General features: G+C 43.1%; 1 protein-coding gene across 3 annotated transcripts in view; it reads left to right on the plus strand.

Moving 5' to 3' along the window:
• The window catches only part of GABRD (gamma-aminobutyric acid type A receptor subunit delta), a 38697-nt gene that overhangs the window by 6588 nt on the left and 4674 nt on the right, over positions 1-27435 (plus strand). For 2 of the 3 annotated variants that reach the window (XM_073602979.1, XM_073602978.1), the window contains exons 3-7: positions 1339-1406; positions 4561-4781; positions 6073-6155; positions 7279-7416; positions 26870-27025. In XM_073602979.1, the coding sequence (XP_073459080.1) occupies positions 1339-1406; positions 4561-4781; positions 6073-6155; positions 7279-7416; positions 26870-27025 (666 nt within the window). The remainder of the gene's footprint in view (positions 1-1338; positions 1407-4560; positions 4782-6072; positions 6156-7278; positions 7417-26869; positions 27026-27435) is intronic. The other variant, XM_073602980.1, reaches the window with a different exon arrangement.

Below are 27435 nucleotides of genomic sequence, written 5' to 3' on the forward strand. Positions count from 1 at the left end.
GCCTAAACTGAGAAAAAAATTGCTTTTTTTAAAAAAAAAAAAGGGATATACGGTATATTATAGCAAAAAGTACAAAATATTGCGTTTATTCAAAATTGTCGCTCTTTTTTTGTTTATAGCGCAAAAAATAAAAAACGCAAAGGCGATCAAATAACACCAAAAGAAAGCTCTATTTGTGGGAAAAAAAGGACGTCAATTTTGTTTGGGTGCAGCGTTGCACGACCGCGCAATTGTCAGTTAAGCGTCTCAGTGCCGAATCTCAAAAAATGGCCTGGTCATTCAGCAGCCAAATCTTCCGGGGGTGAAGTGGACAGGCGCAACAACATTCATTTATTTGTTTATTTTCCAATATGCTTACATATATAAGGGGAAGATAACACATCCATTCAAAGATGGCTGCACCGCAACTTCCAGTTCCTGTCACACGTCACAAGTTGTTGTTAAGCACAAGTGTGATTTGATTCATTATTCAAGAGGGGTCTTACTATCTGGTGAGCTTTAAAATTTAAATTGTTCATTAAGGAACATTGCACATGTGGATATTCTAGCGCTGGGAATAAGGACTTACATTTTGAGATCTTTTTGGGGAAAGGAGGATTCCAGCAGCTGGGATAATACACTTTTTTGGGGGACAATTATAAGATTTCATATATTTTAAAGCGGTTGTATACCCGCACATCTTAAAAAAAAAAAGAAAAAAAAAACACTGCAAGGCAAAGGCATAATGAGCTAGTATGTACCGCATACACATACTAGGTCATTATGAAATACTTACCTTAGATCAAAGCCCCCGTATTGCAGCCCGGTCCACGCCGAGGGAGCTGACATCTTGCCCTCTGCGTTTTTCCCAGGCTTGCGGCTCCAGCGCTGTGAGTGGCCGGAGCCGCGATGACGTCACTCCCACGCATGTGTGCGGGAGTCTTCTTCCCGACAAGGTCCGGCAGCGTCTGCCGGAACTTCGGCCAGGTATTCAGAGCGCATGCGCCGCTGATGTCAGCGGCTGCATGCAAATGGAATATCTCCTAAACCGTACAGGTTTAGTAGATATTAATTTTACCTACAGGTAAGCCTTATTATAGGCTTACCCGTAGGTAAAAATTACAAATTAGGGTATACAACCACTTTAAGTTCTGATTTACACAGTGTTAAAATGCAACTCCTGTCTACAGATTAGTGTTCGTAGATATACTTTACACCCAAGTTCATACACTGATGAGAAGATGTGATCCCCTTTGTGTGTCCCTTGCACTTTGATAGCAGTCAGTGCAACCTATTTCTAATTACATTTTGTACAACATGACTGTACTGTATTTATGTATGTCTTTATTATTTTTTCAGGGCCTCCTGTAATTGTTGCAGTAGATATAGAAGTCACCAGCATTGACCATATATCTGAAGTAAACATGGTAATGTAAACTACTGAGGAATGTGCATTATTAGAGTTGACTAGCCTTTGATTCACTACCCCGTACAGGTGGGAAGACAGATAATATATATGTCCAAAAACAACCAGATCTGGAAACGATCTAATGCCTGTGTGTCACACAGTGTGACTTGTATTTAGGTACTCTGCCACTAGCATATATGCCTCCTCATCATACAACTTACCATTTAAGAACAGTAGACTCATTAAGCAATCTATACCAATAGAGGAAGTGTGTTTTTTAATAAATATGTTCTTCCATCTTAACAAAAATTCCATTCATTATGGAGTGTGCAGGCACATGTAACACATGTAATTTATTTCAATCATTTAACCCTAAAGACTTCATCTCAGGAGATCCATTGTGATTCTCTTTTTAATAGGAAAAGTCATCAGTCTCCCCTGCTCCCCAACCTGCAAATGGTTTGTAAATCTGCAAATGTCAGACAGACGGAATCTTCATTATAGCATTGTCTGACATGTTCAATCGGTCTCAAAATCCCACTACTGCCTTGATTAATCTTTTGTGTTAGTGCATAAGGTTCTTTAGTAATATTATGTTCTTGATTTGAAACAATGGAAAAAACAACACTGAACCCCCCTGCTCATCTGGCCCAACACTGTACCTGCGCTGCTCTGTTGATGAGGAGGGAGTTGAGTGCCGGCAAAAGAGGCTTTGCGTGCACCAGTGCTGGGGGTCGCTTACCGCTGCCTTAGACTGTACTTGTTTCCTGTTTTGATTCAAGTCCACTGTCACTGAAAACTGGACAACATACATTGACAGTTGACTTTTTTGAACAGCGTAGTGCCGCCAGGGCCATACATTGCTTTAATTTTAGCCGTTCCAACAGTGTATGGCCCTGGCGGCACCATTTGATTTGATATAGTCAACTGTTCAATCAACTTTTGTCGAAGGAGCCTGTTAGAAAATTGCCAGCTGGAGAGCACCTGCATCCAATTAGATGCAGGCAATGTTGGGGTATTCTTGCAGAATAAAATAGCCCCATTAGATCTGGATGCAATGGAGTTTCACCAGAACCTCCCCAGGTTTTACTGCAGTCACTGGTACTCTAGTCATTGACCCAAGCTCTACAATAAATATATAAAAGGCATTCTAGGTTTGGGCTGTATTTTGTTAAAGTGGAACTTTAGTCAGAAAATTAAGCCCTGCTAGATCACTTCAGGCTGGCCCCTTTGGCAGGTATGTAAAACATTAAAAATAAGTGCCCATACAGTGTACAATCCAGTAATAAACTGTTTTACCCTGGTCTGCACATGCTCATTTGCTCTCCATTTTAGGTATTTTTAGGCACTGCCGAATTTGTAGAGGCTGATCTGCTGACAGCCTTAAACCCAAATTAAACCCTCGTATCCTTTACAGCCAGGGAAGCTGCTTCTGTTTGATCTGCAATTGCTATGGTGCTGCACATGTGATTAGCTATGACACATTTGATGGTTTGACAGTTTGGTTGAGGACACAAGCAAATGTGACAGTTAGCAATCCCAGCATTCCAGGAATGTAATTGTTTTTTGAAACCGTTAAATTCATGGGTTTAGTTCCGCTTTATGATTTACTGCTGCTCAGGGGCTCTGGGCTTCAGCAAAATGGAAACAAGAGCAATGCTGGAGGCAATTTACAGCACACACTAATCTTAGTAGCATAATTATTAATATGGAAAGTACGTTCCTTGCTAAAGAACATTATTTTTTATCAAGGTGATATGAATAAAATTTTGTTTTAAGATCTGTGTAAGTGAATTTACATGAAGACAAGGTTGTCTCGATCAGAGATCCTACTTGTTACTACAAGGAGCCAACTAAGTGGAGGCACTGCCATAAAGTTGTAGAATAAGGTCCTATTTTCCCACCCATGTGGAGGCTCAGTCTCTAACACAAGTCCAAATTGTAGTTTCGTAAAGAAAAAAAAATTGTTGAAAAATTCCTGGAACTCGCGCTTGGCCACAATTAAAGCGAGACTGCTGCACTAAAAATTAGCTGAATACTAAAGCACACAAATTCTGTACAAATATTAATAGTGTGCTATCTCATGCAAAAAAATAAGAACAAAAAAATGAAAGTCCAAACAAAGTTCATCCAGGTGTATCAATGCTAGCCTTTATTTCCCAAGGTGCCCCATTAGATTTCCGTAGACCTGATTCCTTAAATGGAGGTTCAGATTCAGACATATGAAACCTACAGTGGAAGCCACTCTGACAAGGATTTCAAGAGGCAGGTCTGAGTGATAATCTTCCAATGAGAGTGGCATTGCTGCCCAATAAAACAGTCCCATTGGACAGTGAATTTAGATTTGGTAGGGCTTAGCCAGGAAGTCAGGAAAAAGTCAGGTTGCATTACCAAAGTGAAACTAAATCAGAGAGGGACATATTAGAAGTAAAGTCTAAAGTCTAAGGTTGGGTTCACATTGCTGTGTGGAGCAGCTCACAGCAGGGATCCGGTGCATCCCTGTTCTTTGTTTCAGGGACGAATCAGGCCCGAATTTTTGACTGAATTCGGACCTGAAACAGAACCAAAGACGCACAGGACCTCTGTGCAATCCGCTCCGCAGCCACCCCTGAGATGTGTGAACCCGCTCCATTGAGAGCTGGTCACACTCTCCTGTCATGCGAATTGGATGCGGGGAAACCCCCATTCAATTTGCATACGTGTGAACCCAGCCTCAAGGAGGCATAGTTTGATGTCTGCTCTTAACCCTTTTGGCACCGGCACCTCCAGACATCCTAAATCCCTTAAAGGGCCGGGTTTATGATCATGTGATCGCAGTGTCAACCAATCATGGCAATCACATGATCAGAAAGCTCCTGATCGCAAGAAGCGATTGGGAGCTTTCTGTTAGCCTCCGGTAACTTCGGCTCCAGCGTGCAGGCCACGCGCTCTCGGCACAGCTGTATTTGCACTAATGCACACAAATATGTGCCCGCTCTGCGTCAAGGCCCATGTGCTGAGAGGTCACATTTTTACGTGCAGCTGGCGCCAAGAGGCTAAGCAGGCCTTTCACCTTTTGAATATTATCTTGCATTTGCTTTGAAAGTGACCTTATCCTGAAAAATGATGTTGTTTGATGTTGATATTTTGTAGAGTGCTTTTTGAAACCAGCAGTCAATCTTGTTATTGTTTAGGAATACACAATGACAGTTTTCCTGCGTCAGAGCTGGAGGGATGAAAGGCTTTCTTACAACCATACCAACAAAACTCTTGGCTTTGACAGTAGATTTGTTGAGAAACTTTGGCTTCCAGACACCTTTATTGTAAATGCCAAGTACGCCTGGTTTCATGACGTGACCGTGGAAAACAAGCTAATCCGACTCCAGCCAGATGGTGTCATCCTATACAGCAGTAGGTAAGCAGTTGTCTCTAATGATCTCTACTAAGAACACCATTATAAATGAATCATCCAAACAATGTAACTTCCTATGTCAGGTCAGGTATTTAAAAAGGGATAACGGCACTTGAAGTACTCTTTACTGACTGTTGAAATAATAATAATTACTGGCCCTTCTAAAGGAACCAAGTTATACGTATGTGAACTTAGAACTCTTAACTTGCATACTTGTGACAGGGCAGTGACTCAGAAAACAATGAAGTCATAGGATCCATATTCATTGAGAAAATGCAAAGCATTCTCTGCCTTTGCAGAGCAGCTGACCTTGTGTATTCACAATGCAGCAGGCATGTCGCTAAGCACAAGACCCAGAAGCTAGTGGAGATCACTGCAGTGACTATAAGCCCTCATTCACACTGGTGTGATTTGTCATGCGATCTGACAGTTCCAAATCGCATGACAAGTCGCACCCCATTGCCGGCCATGTCGCCATGTCCATGTCGCCGCGATTATGAAAAGTTCATGCACTACTTTTTACCAATCTCATTGCAATTTGCATAGATTTCTGTTAAATGAAATTGCAAGCCACAATGAAATTGGCAGTGCAAATCGCACTGATGTGCGGCTTTTAAATCGCGCTGAAGTAGCGCGATTTCAAAGCCGTACCATTGTCAATGGGGGCTTACAGTGATTCATAGCTCCCAACTGTCCCTGATTTTGAAGGACTGTCCCTGATTTGGAGCAATATCCCTCTGTCCCTCATTCCACCTCATTTGTCCCTTATTTGGTCTGATCTATATAGATGTATATAAAATGCACTTTTTATCTTTAAAAAAGTGTTTTCCAGCACTAAACCTTTCATCTGACTAAATTGCTGCATTTGTAAATGCCAAAAGCCAATATAAAGGAATAGTAGTGGTAAAAAAAGCATTTGTGGGTTTAACCAATCTTGTTTTTTGTACAATTCTCCCTAAAGGGGGCGTGGCAAGAGGCGTGTCCTATGCCGGCATGCTTTTGCCAACAGGTGTTCCTCTTTCCCATTTCAAAAAGTTGGGAGGTATGGTGATTTCCAACCTCTTTAGAGATCTCACAAGTATGGTATATGCATAGTTACATTGGATCAAGCTGGACCATCTTTTGCTGAACCAGTGTAACTATGTAAGAAAATGCCATACCTGACATACTTTATTCATAACATGATTGCTTTTTCATTCCTAATCAATAAAAGTTTTTGTGACATGCTCCAAATAAAACCCACCTTGTACATAGAGAATAGTATTGCTAAAGTCAAGCCCTTTATGGTTTACAGAATAACATCAACTGTTGCCTGTGACATGGACTTAACAAAGTATCCAATGGACGAGCAGGAGTGCTTGTTTGACCTCGAGAGCTGTAAGTGACGGAGAACGTAGGACATAGTGGTGATGTTGGGTCGGTGTTGAAAGGGGAACTTCTGGGTTTTGTGAGGGACACAGGAGACCCTTGGCAGTACCAGTTTTCTTTGCAGCTCGCGATTCTTCTTGATCAGAGTAATATTCGTCGGCACAGTTGGGGGGGTAATTATTTACATTCTACAGGGGAAGTTTTTATTTGCATTTTTAAAGTACTGCCAATGGCAGACTAGCAATAAAATTCAGACCTGAAATGTAAAGAAAACTTGGCTGCATTTGTGTCTGTTTTACACTGAATTTCTGTATTCTATGACTGACAACCCTCTGTTTGGCTAAGAATGCTGTTTTATATTAAAAGAAACCAGTACCTACTGACATGGTTCTGAAAATTCTGATTTCCTGGCTCTCTTTAGTTCCATTACTTTCTGAGACAGAACAGTCATGCAGTTCAACTCCATAAGGTTGATTTACTAAAATTGGAGAGTGCAAAATCTGCTGTGCATGGTGGCCAATCAGCTTCTAACTTCAGCTTGTTCACTTAGGCTTTGATAATGAAACCTGGAAGCTGATTGGTTTCTGTGCAGAGCTGCACCGGATTTTGCACTCTCCAGTTTTAGTAAATGAAACTTTGCATACTGCAAAAATGGCAGCCACTAGATCAGCGTGAAATTAAGGGAACTAGTATTTGAGGACGGCGAGGTTACCCAGAACAACGTCCATGCTTCCTCAGTACAAGTTTCCTTTAAAGATCCAGGATATAGATAGAAGATAACCATGGAAACAATTAATTATATATAATATGAAAGTGTAATTTTTATTATTATTAATAGCAATAAAAAAACATAAATATAGAAATGAAACATTGCAGCAATATTGGAATCAGCTTTGTACATAAATGTGTTTCAGCATCATGTAGTGTATAAATGACAGCTGAATTTATTAGATTTGTCTGTGTGACAGAGAGGAAGTGGCACTTTTTTACCTGGAGCAAAACCGTGGATGTAGCTGTAGAGTCAAAGTGTCACTACTCAGCATTGTGCTTCACTGAAAATGAAAATGTGGAATAATTGTTGACAATGCTTGAATATGGCATTGCATAATAAACTAATATTACTCTAAAACAGATGGCTACTCAGCAGAGGACATTCTCTACCACTGGTCGGAGAAACAAGAGACGATCCACGGCCTGGATAAACTTGAGCTTGCGCAATTCACCATTACAGGCTATAAATTCACCAAAAAGGTGACGAACTTCAAATCTGGTAAGGGTATGAGCTGTTTGTACGTATTAAGAAAATGAGTGCAAAGTCCAATGGTGACATACAACAAGCAGTCATCTATGGCAGCCAATTAGACGTTGGTTTAACCACTCCAGCACCAGCAGAACTCTGGATGCAGCAACACTCTGTGCTTTGGCCACATACAAAACTGGCTGATTAACTGTGGCCAGTTTGTGTGCTACTAAAGCCTAGCACACACGGGCCGAATGTCGGATGACACCAGCCAATTCAGTAGAAGCCAGCCGACATTTGGCCCGTGCATACAGCAGCCAGACCGGCTTCTGTCAAAAGGTCATGACCAAAAAAGGTCTGCCGACCGACTCTCGATCAGCGCTTTTAGCCAATGGCTGAGAGCGCTGACCGGAGTGTTCTGGCGAGGGGGCTGTCCCTCTGTCAGAACACAATAGTAAGGCAGGGGAGATTGCTGTGCTAACATTGGATTCTTAGTACAGCCGCTCCTCCTGAGCTATCAGTTTTTTTTCCTTCAACCTGCTAGGTTAAAGGAAAAAAATAGTAGTGTGTATGAGGTTTAAACCTCTGCAGAAATGCCGACCCCTGACGCACACTGTCTGAGTCCAGAATTGGACAGAATTATGTAACTGCTCAGATGAAGGGTTACATGCAAACAAAACTGACAGTGGCTGCTAGTTGCACACAGTGGGGTTGATTTACTAAAGCTTGAGAGTGCAAAATCTGGTGGAACTCTGCATAGAAATCAGCTTCCAGGTTTTAATGCCAAAGCTTAAAGTGATACTAAAGTCTCTTTTTTTTTTTTTTTTGTTAAAGATAACAAACATGTCATACTTACCTGCTCTGTGCAGTGGTTTTGCACAGAGCAGCCCAGATCCTCCTCTTCTCAGGTCTCTCTTCTGCACTCCTGGCCCCTCCCTCCTGTTGAGTGCCCCCACAGTAAGCAGCCTGCTATGGGGGCACCCGAGCGGAGTCGCAGCTCCCTGTGTCTATTCAGATACGGAGCCACGGCCTGACCACTGCCCCCTCTCTCTCCTGGACAGCTGAGTCTCTCCTGCAACATCGCTGGATCGGAGAAGGCTCAGGTAAGTATTAGGGGTGGCTTAGGGGGGTTGCTGCACACAGAAGGCTTTTTATCTTAATGCATAGAATGCATTAAGATAAAACCCCTTCTGCCTTTACAACCACTTTAATTGAATAAACTGAAGTGAGAAGCTGATTGACTACCATGCACAGCTGTGCTAAATATTACACTCTCCAGTTTCAGTAAATCAACCCCAGTAAGTGCATTCGCTGGCGGCCACCCCTAACCACTGCTATGTGGCTGTATAAATGTAGCCTTAATGTTGCTGTTATTTAAAGCCAAACGCCAGCAAAAATTTCACTTTTTTGTGTTTTCCATTATAAGGCTATAAGGCTTTATATAATACAATATAAGGTATTAACATTAAAAAGCTGTAAATTGACATTTTTTTTTAATTGTATGGAGGGTATATATGGAGGGAGATGAAAAAGGTACTCATAGAGTCTCCTAATATTGCCTCTGATGTAGAGGTGCTGCCTCGTAAACCAGAATTTTAGAGGTCAGTCTTCGAATTAAGCACTAGAGATGGATGAGATGTTCCTTATGGAAACTTTAGGAAAAGCATGTCTTAATGTCACGTTTGGGAGTACAATATGTTTTTTTTCAACCAATTGCACACATATATACAGTACATACAGTTGTGTGAAAAAGTATTTGCCCCTTCCTGATTCTTTTATTTTTTTGCATATTACTCACACTTAAATGATTCAGATCATCAAACAAATTTTAATATTACACAAAGATAACCAGAGTAAATCCAAGATGCAGTTTTTAAATTATTATTTCATTTATTAAGGGATAAAAGCTGTTTAAACCTGCCTGGCCCTATGTGGAAAAGTAATTGCCCCCTCCCATGCTGAATCATGAATGAACTGTGATTAACCACAATTTTTTGGAAAGCTGCATTCAATTTCACTTGCCACACCCAGGCCTGATTACTGTCAGACCTGTTGAATCAAGAAATCACATAGATAGAAGCTGTCTGACAAAGTGAAGCGCACTAACAGATCACAAAAAGCCACACATCATGCCACAATCTAAAAAAAAATCAAGAACAGATTAGAAACAAAGTAATGTACATGTATCGGTCTAGGAAGGGTTTCAACGCCATTTCTAAGGCTTTGGAACTCCAGTAAACCATGGGGAGAGCCATTATCCACAAATGGAGATAACTTGGAACAGTGGTGAACCTTCCCAGGAGTGACCGGCCTACAAATATTACTCCAAGAGCATGACGACGACTTATCCAGGAGGTCATAAAAGAACCCAGAACAACATCTAAAGAACTGCAGGCCTCACTTGCCTCAGGTATGATCAGTGTTCATGATGAATAAGAAAGAGACTGAAATGGCATCCATAGGAGAGTTCCAAGGCCAAAGCCACTGCTGTCCAAAAAGAATACAAAGGCTCATCTCACATTTACCAAAAAATATTTTGATTATCCCCAAGATTTTTAGGCAAATATTCTGTGGACTGATGAGACAAAAATTAAACCTTTTGGAAGGTGTGTGTCCCATTACATTTGGCATAAAACGAATACAGTATTTCATAACAAGAACATCATACCAACAGTCAGACATGGTGGTAGCGTGATGGTCTGGGGCTGCTTTGCAGCTTTAGGACCTGGACGACTTACCATAATTGATGGAACCATGAATTCTGAGCTCTACCAGAAAATCCTAAAGGAGAATGTCCAGCCATCAGTTCGTAACCTGAAGCTCAAGTGCACTTGGGTCATGCAGCAGGACAGTGATCCGAAACAAAACAGCAAGGCCACCTCCAAATGGTTTAAACCAGGGCTCGACAAACCCTGGGCGCCAGGTCACATTTGCGACTAGAATTAGCGACCTGGTGCCTGGGGCGGCACACCTGGGGTATCCTGTCCCCGTGCGTCTGGCCGCGGCGGCCGGTAATTGAGGCCGCGGCTTTGCGGCCTTCTGCAGTACTTCTGGAATCTGGCGCCATCTTGTGGTGACCGTTGGTATGACAACACAACCAGCAATGCTAATACAATGCTAACGGAGCTTCCCCTGCCTGTTTTCACTGCCTGCCCATCTCCTTCCCAAAGTGGAGAAGAGAAGGAGGTGAATGTGGGGATAGCCTTTTTTTTTTTTTTCGTAATAGCTTTTATTTTTATTTATTTATTTTTTTTAAGTAAGAACTGTTTATTTATTTTTTTGTTAATTAAAATGAATTTATTTGTTATCTCCCTACTTGGCCCCTTTCACACGGGCTGTCTGATCAGGTTCGCCTGTCAGTTTTTCAGGCGGACCTGATCGGACCCTTAGAGCCCTTTCAAACCGAGCCACGGGGGGGGCGTTGGTGGTAAAGCGGCGCTATTTTTAGCGCCGCTTTACTGTCATTTTAGCGGCGCTATTCGGCCGCTAGCGGGGCGGTCTTTCTGTGTAAATTTAAGATTAGTTATTTTTTATATTGAAAATAAAGCTTTGTTGGTCGTTTATAAAAAAAATGGTTCCTAACTTTTTTAGCTGGCTCCTAGATTCCAAGCACATTTGTCAAGCCCTGGTTTAACCACTTCAGCCCCGGAAGGTTTTGGTTTTACCCCCTTCCTGACCAGAGCACTTTTTACAATTCGGCACTGCGTCGCTTTAACTGCTAATTGCGCGGTCATGCAATGCTGTACCCAAACGAAATTTGCGTCCTTTTCTTCCCACAAATAGAGCTTTCTTTTGATAGTATTTGATCACCTCTGCCGTTTTTATTTTTTGCGCTATACACGGAAAAAGACCGAAAATTTTGAAAAAAAATGATATTTTCTACTTTTTGTTCTAAAAAAAATCCAATAAACTCAATTTTAGTCATACATTTAGGCCAAAATGTATTCGGCCACATGTCTTTGGTAAAAAAAATGTCAATAAGTGTATATTTATTGGTTTGCGCAAAAGTTATAGCGTCTACAAACTAGGGTACATTTTCTGGAATTTACACAGCCTTTAATTTATGACTGCCTATGTCGTTTCTTGAGGTGCTAAAATGGCAGGGCAGTACAAAACCCCCACAAATGACCCCATTTTGGAAAGTAGACACCCCAAGGAATTTGCTGAGAGGCATGTTGAGCCCATTGAATATTCATTTTTTTTGTCCCAAGTGATTGAACAATGACAAAAAAAAAAAAAAAAAAAAATTACAAAAAGTTGTCACTAAATGATATATTGCTCACACAGGCCATGGGCATATGTGGAATTGCACCCCAAAATACATTTAGCTGCTTCTCCTGAGTATGGGGATACCACATGTGTGGGACTTTTTGGGAGCCTAGCCGCGTACGGGGCCCCGAAAACCAATCACTGCCTTCAGGATTTCTAAGGGCGTACATTTTTGATTTTACTCCTCACTACCTATCACAGTTTTGAAGGCCATAAAATGCCCAGATGACATAAAACCCCCCCAAATGACCCCATTTTGGAAAGTAGACACCCCAAGCTATTTGCTTTGAGGCATGTTGAGTCCATGGAATGTTTTATATTTTGACACAAGTTGCGGGAAAGTGACAAATTTTTTTTTTTTTTTTTTTTTTTTGCACAAAGTTGTCACTAAATGATATATTGCTCACACAGGCCATGGGCATATGTGGAATTGCACCCCAAAATACATTTAGCTGCTTCTCCTGAGTATGGGGATACCACATGTGTGGGACTTTTTGGGAGCCTAGCCGCGTACGGGGCCCCGAAAACCAAGCACTGCCTTCAGGATTTCTAAGGGGGTACATTTTTGATTTTACTCCTCACTGCCTATCACAGTTTCGGAGGCCATGGAATGCCCAGGTGGCACAAACCCCCCCCAAATGACCCCATTTTGGAAAGTAGACACCCCAAGCTATTTGCTGAGAGGCATGGTGAGTATTTTGCAGCTCTCATTTGTTTTTGAAAATAAAGAAAGACGAGAAAAAAAATTTTTTTTTTTTCTTTTTTCAATTTTCAAAACTTTGTGACAAAAAGTGAGGTCTGCAAAATACTCACTATACCTCTCATCAAATAGCTTGGGGTGTCTACTTTCCAAAATGGGGTCATTTGGGGGGTTTTTTTGCCACCTGGGCATTCCATGGCCTCCGAAACTGTGACAGGCAGTGAAGAGTGAAATCAAAAATTTACGGCCTTAGAAAGCCTGAAGGCGGTGCTTGGTTTTCGGGGTCCCGTACGCGGCTAGGCTCCCAAAAAGTCTCACACATGTGGTATCCCCATACTCAGGAGAAGCAGCAGAATGTATTTTGGGGTGTAATTTCACATATTCCCATGGCATGTTTGAGCAATATATCATTTAGTGACAACTTTGCGCAAAAAAAAATTAAAAAAATAAAAAATTGTCTCTTTCCCGCAACTTGTGTCACAATATAAATTATTCCATGGACTCAACATGACTCTCAGCAAATAGCTTGGGGTGTCTACTTTCCAAAATGGGGTCATTTGGGGGGGTTTTGAACTGTCCTGGCATTTTATGCACAACATCTAGAAGCTTATGTCACACATCACCCACACTTCTAACCACTTGAAGACAAAGCCCTTTCTGACACTTATTGTTTACATAAAAAAATAATTTTTTTTTGCAAGAAAATTACTTTGAACCCCCAAACATTATATATTTTTTTTAAAGCAAATGCCCTACAGATTAAAATGGTGGGTGTTTCATTTTTTTTTTTCACACAGTATTTGCGCAGCGATTTTTCAAACGCATTTTTTGGGGAAAAAACACACTTTTTTACATTTTAATGCACTAAAACACACTATATTGCCCAAATGTTTGATTAAATAAAAAAGATGATCTTAGGCCGAGTACATGGATACCAAACATGACATGCTTTAAAATTGCGCACAAACGTGCAGTGGCGACAAACTAAATACATTTTTAAAAGCCTTTAAAAGCCTTTACAGGTTACCACTTTAGATTTACAGAGGAGGTCTACTGCTAAACTTACTGACCTCGATCTGACCTTCGCGGCGATACCTCACATGCATGGTGCAATTGCTGTTTACATTTGACGCCAGACCGACGCTTGCGTTCGCCTTAGCGCGAGAGCAGGGGGGACAGGGGTGCTTTTTTTTTTTTTTTTTTTTTTTTCTTTATTATTATTATTTTTTTATCTTATTTTTAAACTGTTCCTTTCATTTTTTTTTTTTTAATCATTTTTATTGTTATCTCAGGGAATGTAAATATCCCCTATCATAGCAATAGGTAGTGACAGGTACTCTTTTTTGCAAAAATTGGGGTCTATTAGACCCTAGATTTCTCCTCTGCCCTCAAAGCATCTGACCACACCAAGATCGGTGTGATAAAATGCTTTCCCAATTTCCCAATGGTGCTGTTTACATCCGGCGAAATCTAAGTCATAAAATGCTCGTAGCTTCCGGTTTCTTAGGCCATAGAGATGTTTGGAGCCACTCTGGTCTCTGATCAGCTCTATGGTCAGCTGGCTGAATCACCGGCTGCATTTTCAGGTTCCCTGTTGAGACAGGAGAGCCAGAGAAAAACACGGAAGACGTTGGGGGGGAGGGGCATTCCCTCCCACTGCTTGTAAAAGCAGTCTAGAGGCTAATTAGCCGCTAGGATTGCTTTTACATGAAAGCCGACCGCTGGCTGAAAAGAATGATACCAAGATGATACCTAAACCTGCAGGCATCATTCTGGTATAACCACTCAAAGTCGTGAATGGCGTACCTGAAGACAAAAAAATGGTTAACAATAAAGCACAGTAAACGGTAAGGTATAAAAAATTGCATACCTGAAAAGCAAACATGATAAAACATAATAACAATAAAACATTGCAGAATAGAATACAGTAAAAAAGAGCAGAACAATAGAGAGAGAATAGAGAGAGAGAGAACAATAAAACGACAACTATTTTTTTTTATTTTATATTTTTGTATGTGTTTTTTTTTTTTTTTTTTTTTTTTACACTTTTTTTTGTAACTAACTTTTATAACTGTAACCGGTTCCAGGTTCGGGTCTCTCAAAATGCGATGGCATCTTGGGAGACCCTGTGAAAGTGTGCCTAGTCTGTGCAATGCTGTACCCTACGCTAATACTCAACTAGTGAATGGTAGCGTTCAAAACATTCACCAATGCAAAGACCAGGATTGTCAGGACAGGAGGGACAATAATAGCGGGTGTCACGCCTATATCCGCGCTTGCTGCAGACACGACATCTTTTTTGGGGGGGTTCGTTGGGTAGGGGTACTCGGGAGGACATAAAGAAAATGCCTCTCATGCAGCCGACTGCATTTGGTTGGGGATGTGAATGGGGGAAGTACGGGCGCTGCAGAAGCGGTGGGTTCCCAATTAGGATTGGCGAATGCAGCAGGAAGGGCACTATGGGCACGACGGGCCTGTGTTTGTCTTCTTGGTGGCAGCGGGACACTACTTGTGCTTGCCACCTCACCAGCTTGAACTGCACTTATGGGACTCGCCACGTCACCAAGTGTTACTGCAGTGCTGGTTTGACTACGACCGGGGTGTACTAGGCCGCTGGTGCTTGCCAGTTCACCAAAACGCTACCAAAAAAACTGTTAGCGATCGCAAGGATCAGGCCTGACTCTGCGAACGCTGCAGTTATGCGTTTAGTGTTTTGTAAGTGTCAGTGATCGATCGATACTGCACTTGGGTGGGCTGGGCCGGGCGGAGGGGCAAAACGCAGGTGCTAGCAGGTATCTGGGCTGATCCCGCTAACACTGCGTTTGTGGGAACCCTAAACTGCTGGGGACGCTAGTATAGATCTGATCGGATCAGATATTGATCCGATCAGATACTATACCACTAAGGGAGGCGTATGCTGCGTGCGTGGGTGTTAGCGGTACTGGCGCTAACCTGACACTGCTTGGGGCTGGTGCTTGCCAGTTCACCAAAACGCTACCAAAAAAACTGTTAGCGATCGCAGGGATCAGGCCTGACTCTGCGAACGCTGCAGTTATGCGTTTAGTGTTTTGTAAGTGACAGTGATCGATCGATACTGCACTTGGGTGGGCCGGGCAGAGGGGCAAAACGCAGGTGCTAGCGGGTATCTGGGCTGATCCCGCTAACACTGCGTTTTTGGGAACCCTAAACTGCTGGGGACGCTAGTATAGATCTGATCGGATCAGATATTAATCCGTACAGATACTATACCACTAAGGGAGGCGTATGCTGCGTGCGTGGGTGTTAGCGGTACTGGCGCTAATCTGACGCTGCCTGGGGCGACGCATATCACCGCCGGGCGATCAGGGGGCTAAACTTTTATTCGGTAATAAACGGCGGGTGCCCTGACACTATAAAAAATAAACGAACTAACCAGCGTCACCCGTAACAGTTATACGGTGATCAGTGGTGAAAGGGTTAACTAGGGGGCAATCAAGGGGTTAAAACATTTATTAGGTAGTATATGGGGGTCCCTGTCGCTATAAAACGCTGACGGCAAACCTAAATATTTACCTCACTAACTAGCGTCACCAGCGACACTAATACAGCGATCAGAAAAATGATCGCTTAGTGACACTGGTGACAGGGGGTGATCAAGGGGTTAAAACTTTATTAGGGGGGGTTAGGGGGGTATCCTAGACCTACAGGGGGCCTAACACTCACTGCCCTAACACTGTAACTGTCACAAACTGACACTATGCAGTAATCAGAAAAAAAAAAAAAAAAATACTGCTAATGTCAGTTTGTGACAGGGGGGGGGTGATTGGGGGGGGATCGGAGGGCGATCGGGGGGGGATCGGGGGTGTAAAGTATGCCTGGCATGTTCTACTGTGTGTGTTTGTGTTGTGTGCACTTACATGTCTTCTCTCCTCGGCGCTGGACGGAAACTGCCAGACCGAGGAGAGATGACATCACATCCTCTGCCTGTGTGAAACTACACACAGGCAGAGGAGGATTCCCATTGGCTGGGAGCGATCGCGAGGGGGGGGCCACGATCGGATGGTCTCCCCCTCGCCTCCCGACGCTCCCAGTCAGATGCCGACCGCCGCTGGCACCGGGGGGGGGTCCGATCGGACCCCCCGCCCGCGGGAGGCAGATCACGTATATATACGTGATTCTGCCTGCCCGTGCCACTCTGCCGACGTATATCTACGTTAGGCGGTCGGCAAGTGGTTAAACAAAGCAAAATTTAGGTTTTGGAGTGTCCTAGTCAATGCCTGGACTCCAATTGAGATGCTATATCATGATCTTACACAGGCCGTTCATGCTGGAAAACCCTCCAATGTGGCTGAATTAAAACAATTCTGCAAAGAAGAGTGGGCCAAAATTGCTCCACAGCAATGTGAAAGACTCATTGCCAGTTATCACAAATGCTTGATTGCAGTTGTTGCCGCCAAGGGTGGTACAACCAGTTATTAGTAGGGATGAGCTTCGAGTTCGAGTCAAACTCATGTTCGAATCGAACATTGGCTGTTCGCAAGTTCGCCGAACAGCGAACAATTTGGGGTGTTCGCGGCAAATTCGAATGCCGCGGAACACCCTTTAAAAGTCTATGGGAGAAATCAAAAGTGCTAATTTTAAAGGCTTATATGCAAGTTATTGTCATAAAAAGTGTTTGGGGACCTGGGTCCTGCCCCAGGGGACATGGATCAATGCAAAAAAAAGTTTTAAAAACGGCCGTTTTTTCAGGAGCAGTGATTTTAATAATGCTTAAAGTCAAACAATAAAAGTGTAATATCCCTTTAAATTTCGTAGCTGGGGGGTGTCTATAGTATGCCTGTAAAGGGGTGCATGTTTCCTGTGTTTAGAACAGTCTGACAGCAAAATGACATTTCGAAGGAAAAAAGTCATTTAAAACTACTCGCGGCTATTGCTTTGCCGGTCCGACAATACACATAGAAGTTCATTGATAAAAACGGCATGGGAATTCCCCACAGGGGAACCCCCAACCAAGATTTAAAAAAAAAATGACGTGGGGGTCCCCCTAAATTCCATACCAGGCCCTTCAAGTCTGGTATGGATATTAAGGGGAACCCCTGCCAAAATTAAAAAAAAAAAATGACGTGGGGGTCCCCCCAAAAATCCATACCAGACCCTTATCCGAGCACACAACCTGGCAGGCCGCAGGAAAAGAGGGGGGACGAGAGAGCGCCCCCCCCTCCTGAACCATACCAGGCCACATGCCCTCAACATTGGGAGGGTGCTTTGGGGTAGCCCCCCAAAACACCTTGTCCCCATGTTGATGAGGACAAGGGCCTCATCCCCGCAACCCTGGCTGGTGGTTGTGGGGGTCTGCGGGCGGGGGGCTTATCGGAATCTGGAAGCCCACTTTAACAAGGGGACCCCCAGATCCCGCCCCCCCCCTGTGTGAAATGGTAAGGAGGGTACAAAAGTACCCCTACCATTTCACTAAAAAACTGTCAAAAAATGTTAAAAATGACAAGAGACAGTTTTTGACAATTTCTTTATTTAAATGCTTCTTCTTTCTTCTTTCTTCCTTCATCTTCTTCTTCTGGTTCTTCTGGCTCTTCTGGTTCTTCCTCCGGCGTTCTCGTCCAGCATCTCCTCCACGGCGTCTTCTATCTTCTTCTCCTCGGGCCACTCCGCACCCATGGCATGGGGGGAGGCTCCCGCTCTTCTCTTCATCTTCTTCCTCTTCTTCTTCATCTTCTTCTTTTCTTCTCTTCTTCTCTTCTTCATTTTCTTCCCCGGGCCACTCCGCATCCATGCTGGCATGGAGGGAGTCTCCCGCTGTGTGACGGCGTCTCCTCGTCTGACGGTTCTTAAATAACGGGGGGCGGGGCCACACGTCACAGGGAAGTCCCGTCAGGTCACCGTGCGTCAGAGGGGGGCGGGGTCACTGGGTGGCCCCCCCCGTTATTTAAGAACCGTCAGACGAGGAGACGCCGTCACACAGTGGGAGCCTCCCTCCATGCCAGCATTGATGCGGAGTGGCCCGGAGAAGAAAATGAAGAAGAGAAGAAAAGAAGAAGATGAAGAAGAAGAGGAAGAAGATGAAGAGAAGAGCGGGAGCCTCCCCCCCATGCCATGGGTGCGGAGCGGCCCGAGGAGAAGACGATAGAAGACACAGCGGAGGAGATGCTGGACGAGAATGCTGGAGGAAGAACCAGAAGAACCAGAAGAAGAAGAAGAAGATGAAGGAAGAAAGAAGAAAGAAGAAGCATTTAAATAAAGGAATTGTCAAAAACTGTCTCTTGTCATTTTTAAAATTTTTTGACAGTTTTTTAGTGAAATGGTAGGGGTACTTTTGTACCCCCTTACCATTTCACACGGGGGGGGGCGGGATCTGGGGGTCCCCTTGTTAAAGGGGGCTTCCAGATTCCGATAAGCCCCCGCCCGCAGACCCCCACAACCACCGGCCAGGGTTGTGGGGATGAGGCCCTTGTCCTCACCAACATGGGGACAAGGTGTTTTGGGGGGTTAACCCCAAAGCACCCTCCCAATGTTGAGGGCATGTGGCCTGGTACGGTTCAGGAGGGGGGGCGCTCTCGTCCCCCCCTCTTTTCCTGCGGCCTGCCAGGTTGCGTGCTCGGATAAGGGTCTGGTATGGATTTTTGGGGGGACCCCACGCCATTTTTTTTTTTGGGCGCGGGGTTCCCCTTAAAATCCGTACCAGACCTGAAGGGTCTGGTATGGAATTGAGGGGGACCCCCACGTCATTTTTTTTTTAAATTTTGGCCGGGGCTCCCCTTAATATCCATACCAGACCTGAAGGGCCTGGTATGGAATTTAGGGGGACCCCCACGTCATTTTTTTTTTAATTTTGGTTCGGGGTTCCCCTGTGGGGAATTCCCATGCCTTTTTATCAATGAACTTCTATGTGTATTGTCGGACCGGCAATGCAATAGCCGCGAGTAGTTTTAAATGGCTTTTTTCCTTCGAAATGTCATTTTGCTGTCAGACTGTTCTAAACACAGGAAACATGCGCCCCTTTACAGGCATACTATAGACACCCCCCAGCTATGAAATTTAAAGGGATATTACACTTTTATTGTTTGACTTTAAGCATTATTAAAATCACTGCTCCTGAAAAAACGGCCATTTTAAAAACTTTTTTTTGCATTGATCCATGTCCCCTGGGGCAGGACCCAGGTCCCCAAACACTTTTTATGACAATAACTTGCATATAAGCCTTTAAAATTAGCACTTTTGATTATTCATGTTCGTGTCCCATAGACTTTAACGGTGTTCGCGTGTTCAAACGAACTTTTTTCCTGTTTGCATGTTCTGGTGCGAACCGAACAGGGGGGTGTTCGGCTCATCCCTAGTTATTAGGTTTGGACAGCTTTTTTTGCCTTAATAAATAAAACCATAATTTAAAAACTCCATTTTGTATTTACTCTGTTTATCTGTGTGTAATTTATTTAATTTAAGAGTTACAAATATGCAAAAAAAATTAAAAATCAGAGGGGGGGGGGGGGGGCAAATACTTTTTCACACAACTGTACATTTGTGTTCTTGGTTTTAGAAAACATTCTCTGCCTATAACATATTAAAAGCATAATACGTTTTTAACAGTAATGAATCACAGCAAGCACAGATGCTCAGATTTTCTGCTCAAGAGATGGCTTTCTTTCATAAGTGAAATCTGCAAGATGTGTATCTAATTTCCCTTGTCATACATTTCCTATAACTATATACATCAGTTCTCTGAAATCAATATCCGGAGCTGTTTATTATTCAGCAGATCAGCAGTTTCTTCTTCATTAGAACAGCAGGGTTCCTTATAGAAAGTAAAAAAAGAGGACAACAAATATTTTACCTTAATATAGTTTGTATGTAACTGTCTGCAAATATGTTTTTTTTTTTTTTTTTTTTTTAAATAAAAGGTAGCTAAACAGAAAGTAGCATCTACAAAACTTTTTTTCTTCTAAAACCCAAATCTTCCACCCCCACTTCACTTGTGCATCATCCTTCTTCAGTGTTCACCAGACCTACCTAAATTAAAGTGGACCTGAAATCAAAAAGTATAGATTTTCTATGTTATAAGGAAATATTAGAATTATTAATTGTGTGTAGGGGACACTGGTAATCGCTGTTTCTTCCCTGATAGCATAGAGGCTGCCCACCACCACAAGCACCAGTCCATGCACTCCAGCTTCAATAACTCAATCTAGTTATTCAAGCAAATGTATTCAAGCAAATGTATTGCTTGAAGAACTTTAAACAGAAGAGAGGTTAGCGCATGGGATACTCCAAAATGCTTGCACAGTAAACAGGAGGACACCCTTCTCTAGGCTCACACTCCAGGATTCTGCTGAGGACAGGGAAACGGCCAGTATTCTGAGACCCTATGCGAGAGCTTCAGACTACTTATCATCTCCCCAGCCTCTTCAGGGATTGGCTAGGCCATGATAAATATTCAGGTTAATCATTTGAATATCTCTCCCTATGTTCTGAAAACTTCTTCCAGAGGCAGGGGAAGGCAATTACTGAAAAGACCAGAACAAACAATCACTATTCCCTTGACTACATAAGGAGCCAAAAAACGAAATTTGCCTAATACCCTACGCTAAGAGAGTGCAACATGTGCTTCAGCAGTACCCTGAAAAAGTACAATTTGTCTGGAATTCCTTCTGAAAAATAGTAGTGCATTTTCTGGTAAGTGTGCCTAGGCATTCATGTGCCTTCAGGTTCATTCCTTGCTGTATGTAGGCAGGTGCAGTCTATTTTCTCCACTGTAGTGGATTTGCAAGTGGAGGGGAAGTCAAGAAGAACATGGTTCCTCTATAGTTTTCTTTGTCACTGGGTAAGCTATCTGATTTGATGCTGCTGTCCTATGTGACACTGGCAGCCATCTTGGATCAGACAGAGCCTATTAAAGCGGGGTTCCACTCAAATTTTTAACTTAATCTTACCCCCTTCAGTTAACTGCATAGATGTTCAAATGCCTCACGAAAATTTTTTTATAGCTGTAATTACCTTTATATTGTACTTTATTGTGGCACTTCCTGTCTCTCCTCCCATGGGAGTAGGCGTGTTTAATGCCTTTCCCCAGCGCCGCACTGTCTCCTGGGAGCTTAGTGTCAGGCTTCCCAAGATTCAGTGCGGGAACAATGATCATGCATGTGAACAAGCTGTGAATGAACAGCATTCACCGCATCCAGGAAATCAATGTTTGTGGGCTTCACATGCCCACAAGCAAGATGGAAACAGCCAGCATCACATTTTTAAAGTTATTCTTCAGTACGAAAACAGACAGAGGCGGAAATATTACACTCAAACTGAGTATTATTTTGGGATTAGCAAAGCGTCTCAATGACCTAAAAAAAAAAAAAAAAAAAAAAGATTGGTCGCCGGACTCCCCCTTTAAGTCCCTGGCTCTCAGGCTTGGCACACTTTTCATGTGTGGGTAGTGTAGGAACAACTAAACCAGGGGTAGGCAACCTTGGCACTCCAGCTGTGGTGAAACTGCAAATCCCATCATGCCTCTGCCTCTAGGAGTCATGCCTGTGATTGTCAGGGTCTTGCAATGTCTCATGGGACTTGTAGTTTCACTACAGCTGGAGGGCCGAGGTTGCCTACCCCTGAACTAAACAATACAAAAGGTGCACTCAGCTGCAAGAATATGAAATAAAAAAACTGCTGCAATCAAACAATCCTTGAATAGCGAGGAGAAAAAGACGTGAAATAAATAAGATGCGCTGTTTATTATATTATCCTAAAAATGATTAGGTAACAGATGCGATAAGCAAAATCAAACAATAGTGAATGTTCAAATGGCAGTGTCACTAGATAAGTGAGACTCTTGTTGCCTAGAATGGTGTATCAAGTGAATTACATCAAAAATAATTTTTTGGATAAGTAGCCACAATCTGATCACAAAAAATGACAAATAATAAATGGTGCACAAAGTTTACAAATAGTCCAGTGCTCCACCATTCAATGTGTTTAGTGAAAAGATGATGCTCCAACTTTCTCATATGCAAATGCAACAAACTGTTTGTAATGCAGCTGAAATAATCCACAATGGAAAGCGTGTCATCGCTGTGCTCTATATGTGAAAATTGTCCGCTTACCGAATCAAATGGTCCCACCAAGAGACCATATGCATGTGCATGGAAGCGCCACTGAAAACAAGTGATCAGCCAGCTCCAGGGAATGTATTCAGGCTTATGGTGCTCCTTAATCTTGTTAATCACATCATCATGTGGTTATAAAAGATAATGGAAGATGCTCATAGTGCATTAATGCATATAAAGCTGGTTTATGAAAAGAAAATTGCACTTACATCAAGGACAATTAATTTGAGCGATATGGGATAAAATCTTGCACGGCCGCCTGCAGTGCAGTCCACGCTAGTTGACGTCACTTTGCTAGCTCCAATCCAATGCCTTTCCTCTCAGAAGGCATTGATTGGGATTAAGGCATCATCCCAGTAACCCTTCTTGGAGACCTCCCCATTTTGGGTATGGACTGGCCAGGCTGCATTTCGCCCCTCAAGACAGATCCTGTCAGCACATCTGAGACCTGCTCTAGTACACACCACTGTTACATTCTGTGAGTGTTCCTGGTCGGATGCCTTCCTGTCGGGCTTGTTGTGAATTATTAAACTCTAACATTAATACAAGTTCTATTCTCTGCACTGAGTGTTTACTGCCACCACACCACGCTGCATCTCCAGACACTTGGAGAAAGTCGGAAGGATATGTCCTTTCTTGCAGCAGGTGCGGAAGGAGGACCAGGAACCATCATGGCACTGCTGGGATCGGCCTGGGCCCTGATGCCAAGTTTAATGGCTCCAATATTCCTCTTGATGAGTGGGAGGAGAGATTAGAGAGTGCTGCGCGCAGTTGATTGTGGACCTGGGTGACATGCCTGGAGGGGCTGTTCAGAGAGAACCTGACAGTACCAGAGTTGAGGCATAGATTCTTTGTTCAGACTCAGCAGGACGAGAGCCCCACTCATTTTGCGGTAGCACTCCAGAACCTCTGGAAATGGCAGGAGAAGGGGGATGCACATGGCTGTGCAAATTTAAATATATCTGTGTTTCTATTCCATATAGTTTGATGCTTAAATTAGAACTAAAGGCAAAACATTTTTTTTTTTCATTTTGGTTATAGTAAGGGAGGGCAATAACCACTGTTATTTTTTTGCCTGTCTGTGTCCCACTGGAGAGATTAACCTTAACTTCCTGTCCCAGATCCAAAACAGGAAGTAAGGGAAAATCCCTGCAAATTAAGGGAATCCCTTGTGCCCCCCCCCAGGTCACCAGAACTAGTGTCCCTATTGGAAGATTTCCCCTCTAGTACTTTTCTGGGGACAACCCAAAAATTTGGGATTTCTTTTTAGTTTCACTTTAAGTGATAATGGTTAAAGTGGTTGTAAAGGCAGAAGATTTTTTTATCTTAATACATTCTATGCATTAAGATATAAAGCCTTCTGTGTGCAGCAGCCCCTCTCAGCCCCCCTAACACTTACCTGAGGTCCCTCTAGCTCCAGCGATGTTGCAGGAATGTCTCAGCCATCCGGGACCTCCTTCCTCATTGGCTGAGACAGCATTGCGGTGCCATTGGCTCCCACTGCTGTCAATCAAAGTCAGTCAGTCAATGAGAATAGAAAGGGGGCAAGCCCTGCCGCAGCTCAGCATTTGAATGAACATAGGGAGCTGTGGCTCAGCTCGGGTGCCACCATAGCAAGCTGCTTGCTGTAGGGGCACTCAACAGGAGGGAGGGGCCAGGAGCACATAGGAGGTACCCGAGAAGAGGAGGATCTGGGCTGCTCTGTGCAAATCCACTGCAACAGAACAGGTAAGTATAACATGTTTGTTATTTAAAAAAAAAAAAAAAAACACAAGACTTTACAATCACTTTAACAGGACAATTAGTGAGGGTGAGAGGGTGAATCTCCCTACCAGGGGCACAGACAGCAATAAAAAGCTAATAGAGGTTCTAATCCATCTCCACTGCTCTCCAAAACTAGAAAAAGGTTTTGCCTGTATTTATAATTCAAAGAAAATGAAATATTGACATGGGATAGTCATATGTGCTCATTACATACACAGTACCCGCTTTTTGCTTTGCAGTGCTACAGAATGGTTGCGCTCTACTGCTTATTCTCACAATGTAGATCCGCAGGTTAGCTATTACACTAAAAACAATACAGCCTCTGGGTAAATACCTTATCTGAACATTTGTTAAGCAGTGAAAGACTGTGATTATACAATATAAGCAGGGCTATCTTGCCTCTGCTAGCTAATTGAAAAATCTCTATATTTAATGCAACAAAAATATGATACAGCAATTGTGTATAAATATGTCAAATGATCGTCTTTGAAACGATATAAACGCTCCCTACTGCTGCACCATCTAAATGCAGCAAAGGCATGCATTCTAAAATATTGGAAGCAAACAATTGTGTCGCACCTGAAATTGTGGTTCCCCAAGGTAAACAAAACTTCACAAATGGAATCCTTCACAGCATCAGCCAATTCCAGGTAAGAACGCAGTTCACCTGCTCTTTCGAATATCGGGGTATTCTAAGGTTGCAGGCGTAACTTTTCCTGCAATGTACCACAAGAGTTTGCAGACAATTGACCAAACATGGCTATGAGGCTCAGGCCTTACACGTATTTCAGCCTTCTCCCTCCACCTCCCTCACATTCCCATCTCATCCCACCTTTCCTTCCCTTCCCTCCACACCATCATTTTTCTCCTTCTCTTTTACATTTTAAAAGGAAAAATATTTTGATAGTTTTTGGTTTTGGCAAACAGAGGGGTTGCTCCATCGGGTATACGCGGCTACCGTTGGGGACCTCTGGATTTAGTATTCTTAACTATACCAGCCACAAGGCCCTATTGAAAAGGCCATTGTGAGGATGTTTAGCCCCTAATGACAACTATACGGAGCCATGGAGCACTATTGTCTGCACGTGCCTTGATTACATACTTGTACCTGATGTACTTTGATATACAAACTTGCAGGAGAACAGGAAGCCGCCACTGCAGAGCAGGGGGAAGCCACTGGTGATGGGTTAAGTGATACCGACTGACGGAGGGGGGTGACATACTGTTTGCCGCCCCCCTAGAAAAAAAATGTCACCAGCCGCCACTGAGCCTAGGGTGGAATAATGCTTAAACTGTAAAGAAATATACACTTTATAGATTAAACTGTTTCAGCACAGCATTTTTTTGCTGTTCTGTTTTTGAAAAAAGGTTTAAAGTACAGTATTTGTAAAGGCAAACCTTTTTTACAGAGTAAGATAGGGTTGGAAAACCTGTCTGTTTTTGACTGCTGCTTGGGACTGAGCTAAGGTGTTTTATCCTCTATTTGTCCTGTGACCATTGTCACCTGGAGAAAATGATCGGGAATCCAAAAAATGACCTGGAGTGGTGGGAGAAGCAATAATGCCTCATAGGTAGGGTCAGTGGAAGGAACAGTGCACCATCAATTGGATCATTGGAAGGAATACTTGTTGTTGGTGTCAGTTGGAGGAATTGTGACATATTGTTGGTCAAAGTGAGAGATATGGTGCCCCAAGAGGACTGCTTAAAAGCAGATGTAGCACCCTGATGTTTAGGCAGGGTTGCTCCTAAATTTACCTGCCAGGTGTAGTTACCTTGGCTCATTATTAGGGATTAACTGAGTTCACCCTAAGTCTGGAATTGCTGCACTTCTCTCTTCTGCCGCTAGGTGGACGGGTACCTGGCAACATTAGATAAGATAAGGGCAAAGCAAGGACACATTAGGGGTATATGTGAGGAGTGAGCTTGGCGTTGCCCTGGCAACCAGGAAGTGTGGCGGAGAGACTGAAAGTGGCTGTCAGGCAGTGGGTGAAAATACTTTCGGGACATCCGGGCCCCTTGGAATGACCGGCCCCTTACATAAGTGTGGGCTGTACCCCCCTGATGGCAGCCTTGTGTAAGGATGTCAGCAGCTCTTGGCTCTGGAGGTTCTCATTAGACTAAAGGAGGCCTGGGACCTTGCTACACAAGCAAAGGGTCACATCCAGCCAGTGGGATGCAGTTTGGGACCACTGGTTTAAATGACAAATAATCAGGTGCTTGGTTCCAAAATGAAAAATGAATCCATAAGAAATATTGAAGGATGCTGCACTTAACATATCAATGCAGCAAAATGTTATTTGTTAGTGACTGTCTGTATTGGTGTGGGTAAAAGGCAGTGCCAGTATTGATGACCTTTTACAGTATCACATACTGTCTCAGTGTTGTAGGAGTTCCCAAAGTGCTATACAGTATGAAATGATCAGAGGGACTTTCTTTTACCTGCATTAATGAAATTAGTTTGAACATCCGATACATTGTTTGTTAAACTGGTATGGTGAATATGTACTTCTTCATTATCTCTTGATAATAATTAAATTATAGACATCTTTCTTTTTTCATACCCTCCCATGCCTACTATTTGTTAGAAAATGTTTTGTCCAAGATCTGCATTTCTTAGCATGCAATCAATTACAAATTAAAAGAAAATGTGGACTGTTTTATTTTTCAGCGGGTCAGTTTCCCCGGCTGACTCTAAGCTTCCAGATGAAGAGGAACAGAGGAATGTACATTATACAGTCTTATGTTCCATCCATTTTACTGGTGACCATGTCATGGGTCTCTTTCTGGATCAGTCAAGCGGCAGTTCCTGCAAGAGTTTCTCTAGGTAATTGGTAATGACTGCAGAAATTACATTCACAGTGTGATAACCTTATGAAACTGTATGCAAGTAAGTCAAATTTCCTTGAAAGGTTACTCCTCTTTTGTAACATTTTTCACCAGTGCCGGTTCACACTAGTGTGATGACAGACATCGCATGTGATTTGCGCCGCATTGCTGTGCAGTACAAAACATATTACAGAGCACACATTCAAGAATGACATTTCCTGCAAGGCTAGTTAAAAACACCTGAACATATTCAAAAAATACAGGGGTTTGGTCACACTATATGGTCATATAGTGCTAAGCCCACTTACTGCGACAAAGTACCCGAAATAGTGGGTCCTACTCTAGTAATAGAATGTAAGATCCTTTGTCTCAACCATGGGAGCTGAACTCCTCTATGTGGGAGAACTG

This window comes from Aquarana catesbeiana, linkage group LG10 (genome assembly GCF_042186555.1).
Source record: "Aquarana catesbeiana isolate 2022-GZ linkage group LG10, ASM4218655v1, whole genome shotgun sequence".
In the NCBI taxonomy this organism is placed as follows: Eukaryota; Metazoa; Chordata; class Amphibia; order Anura; family Ranidae; genus Aquarana; species Aquarana catesbeiana.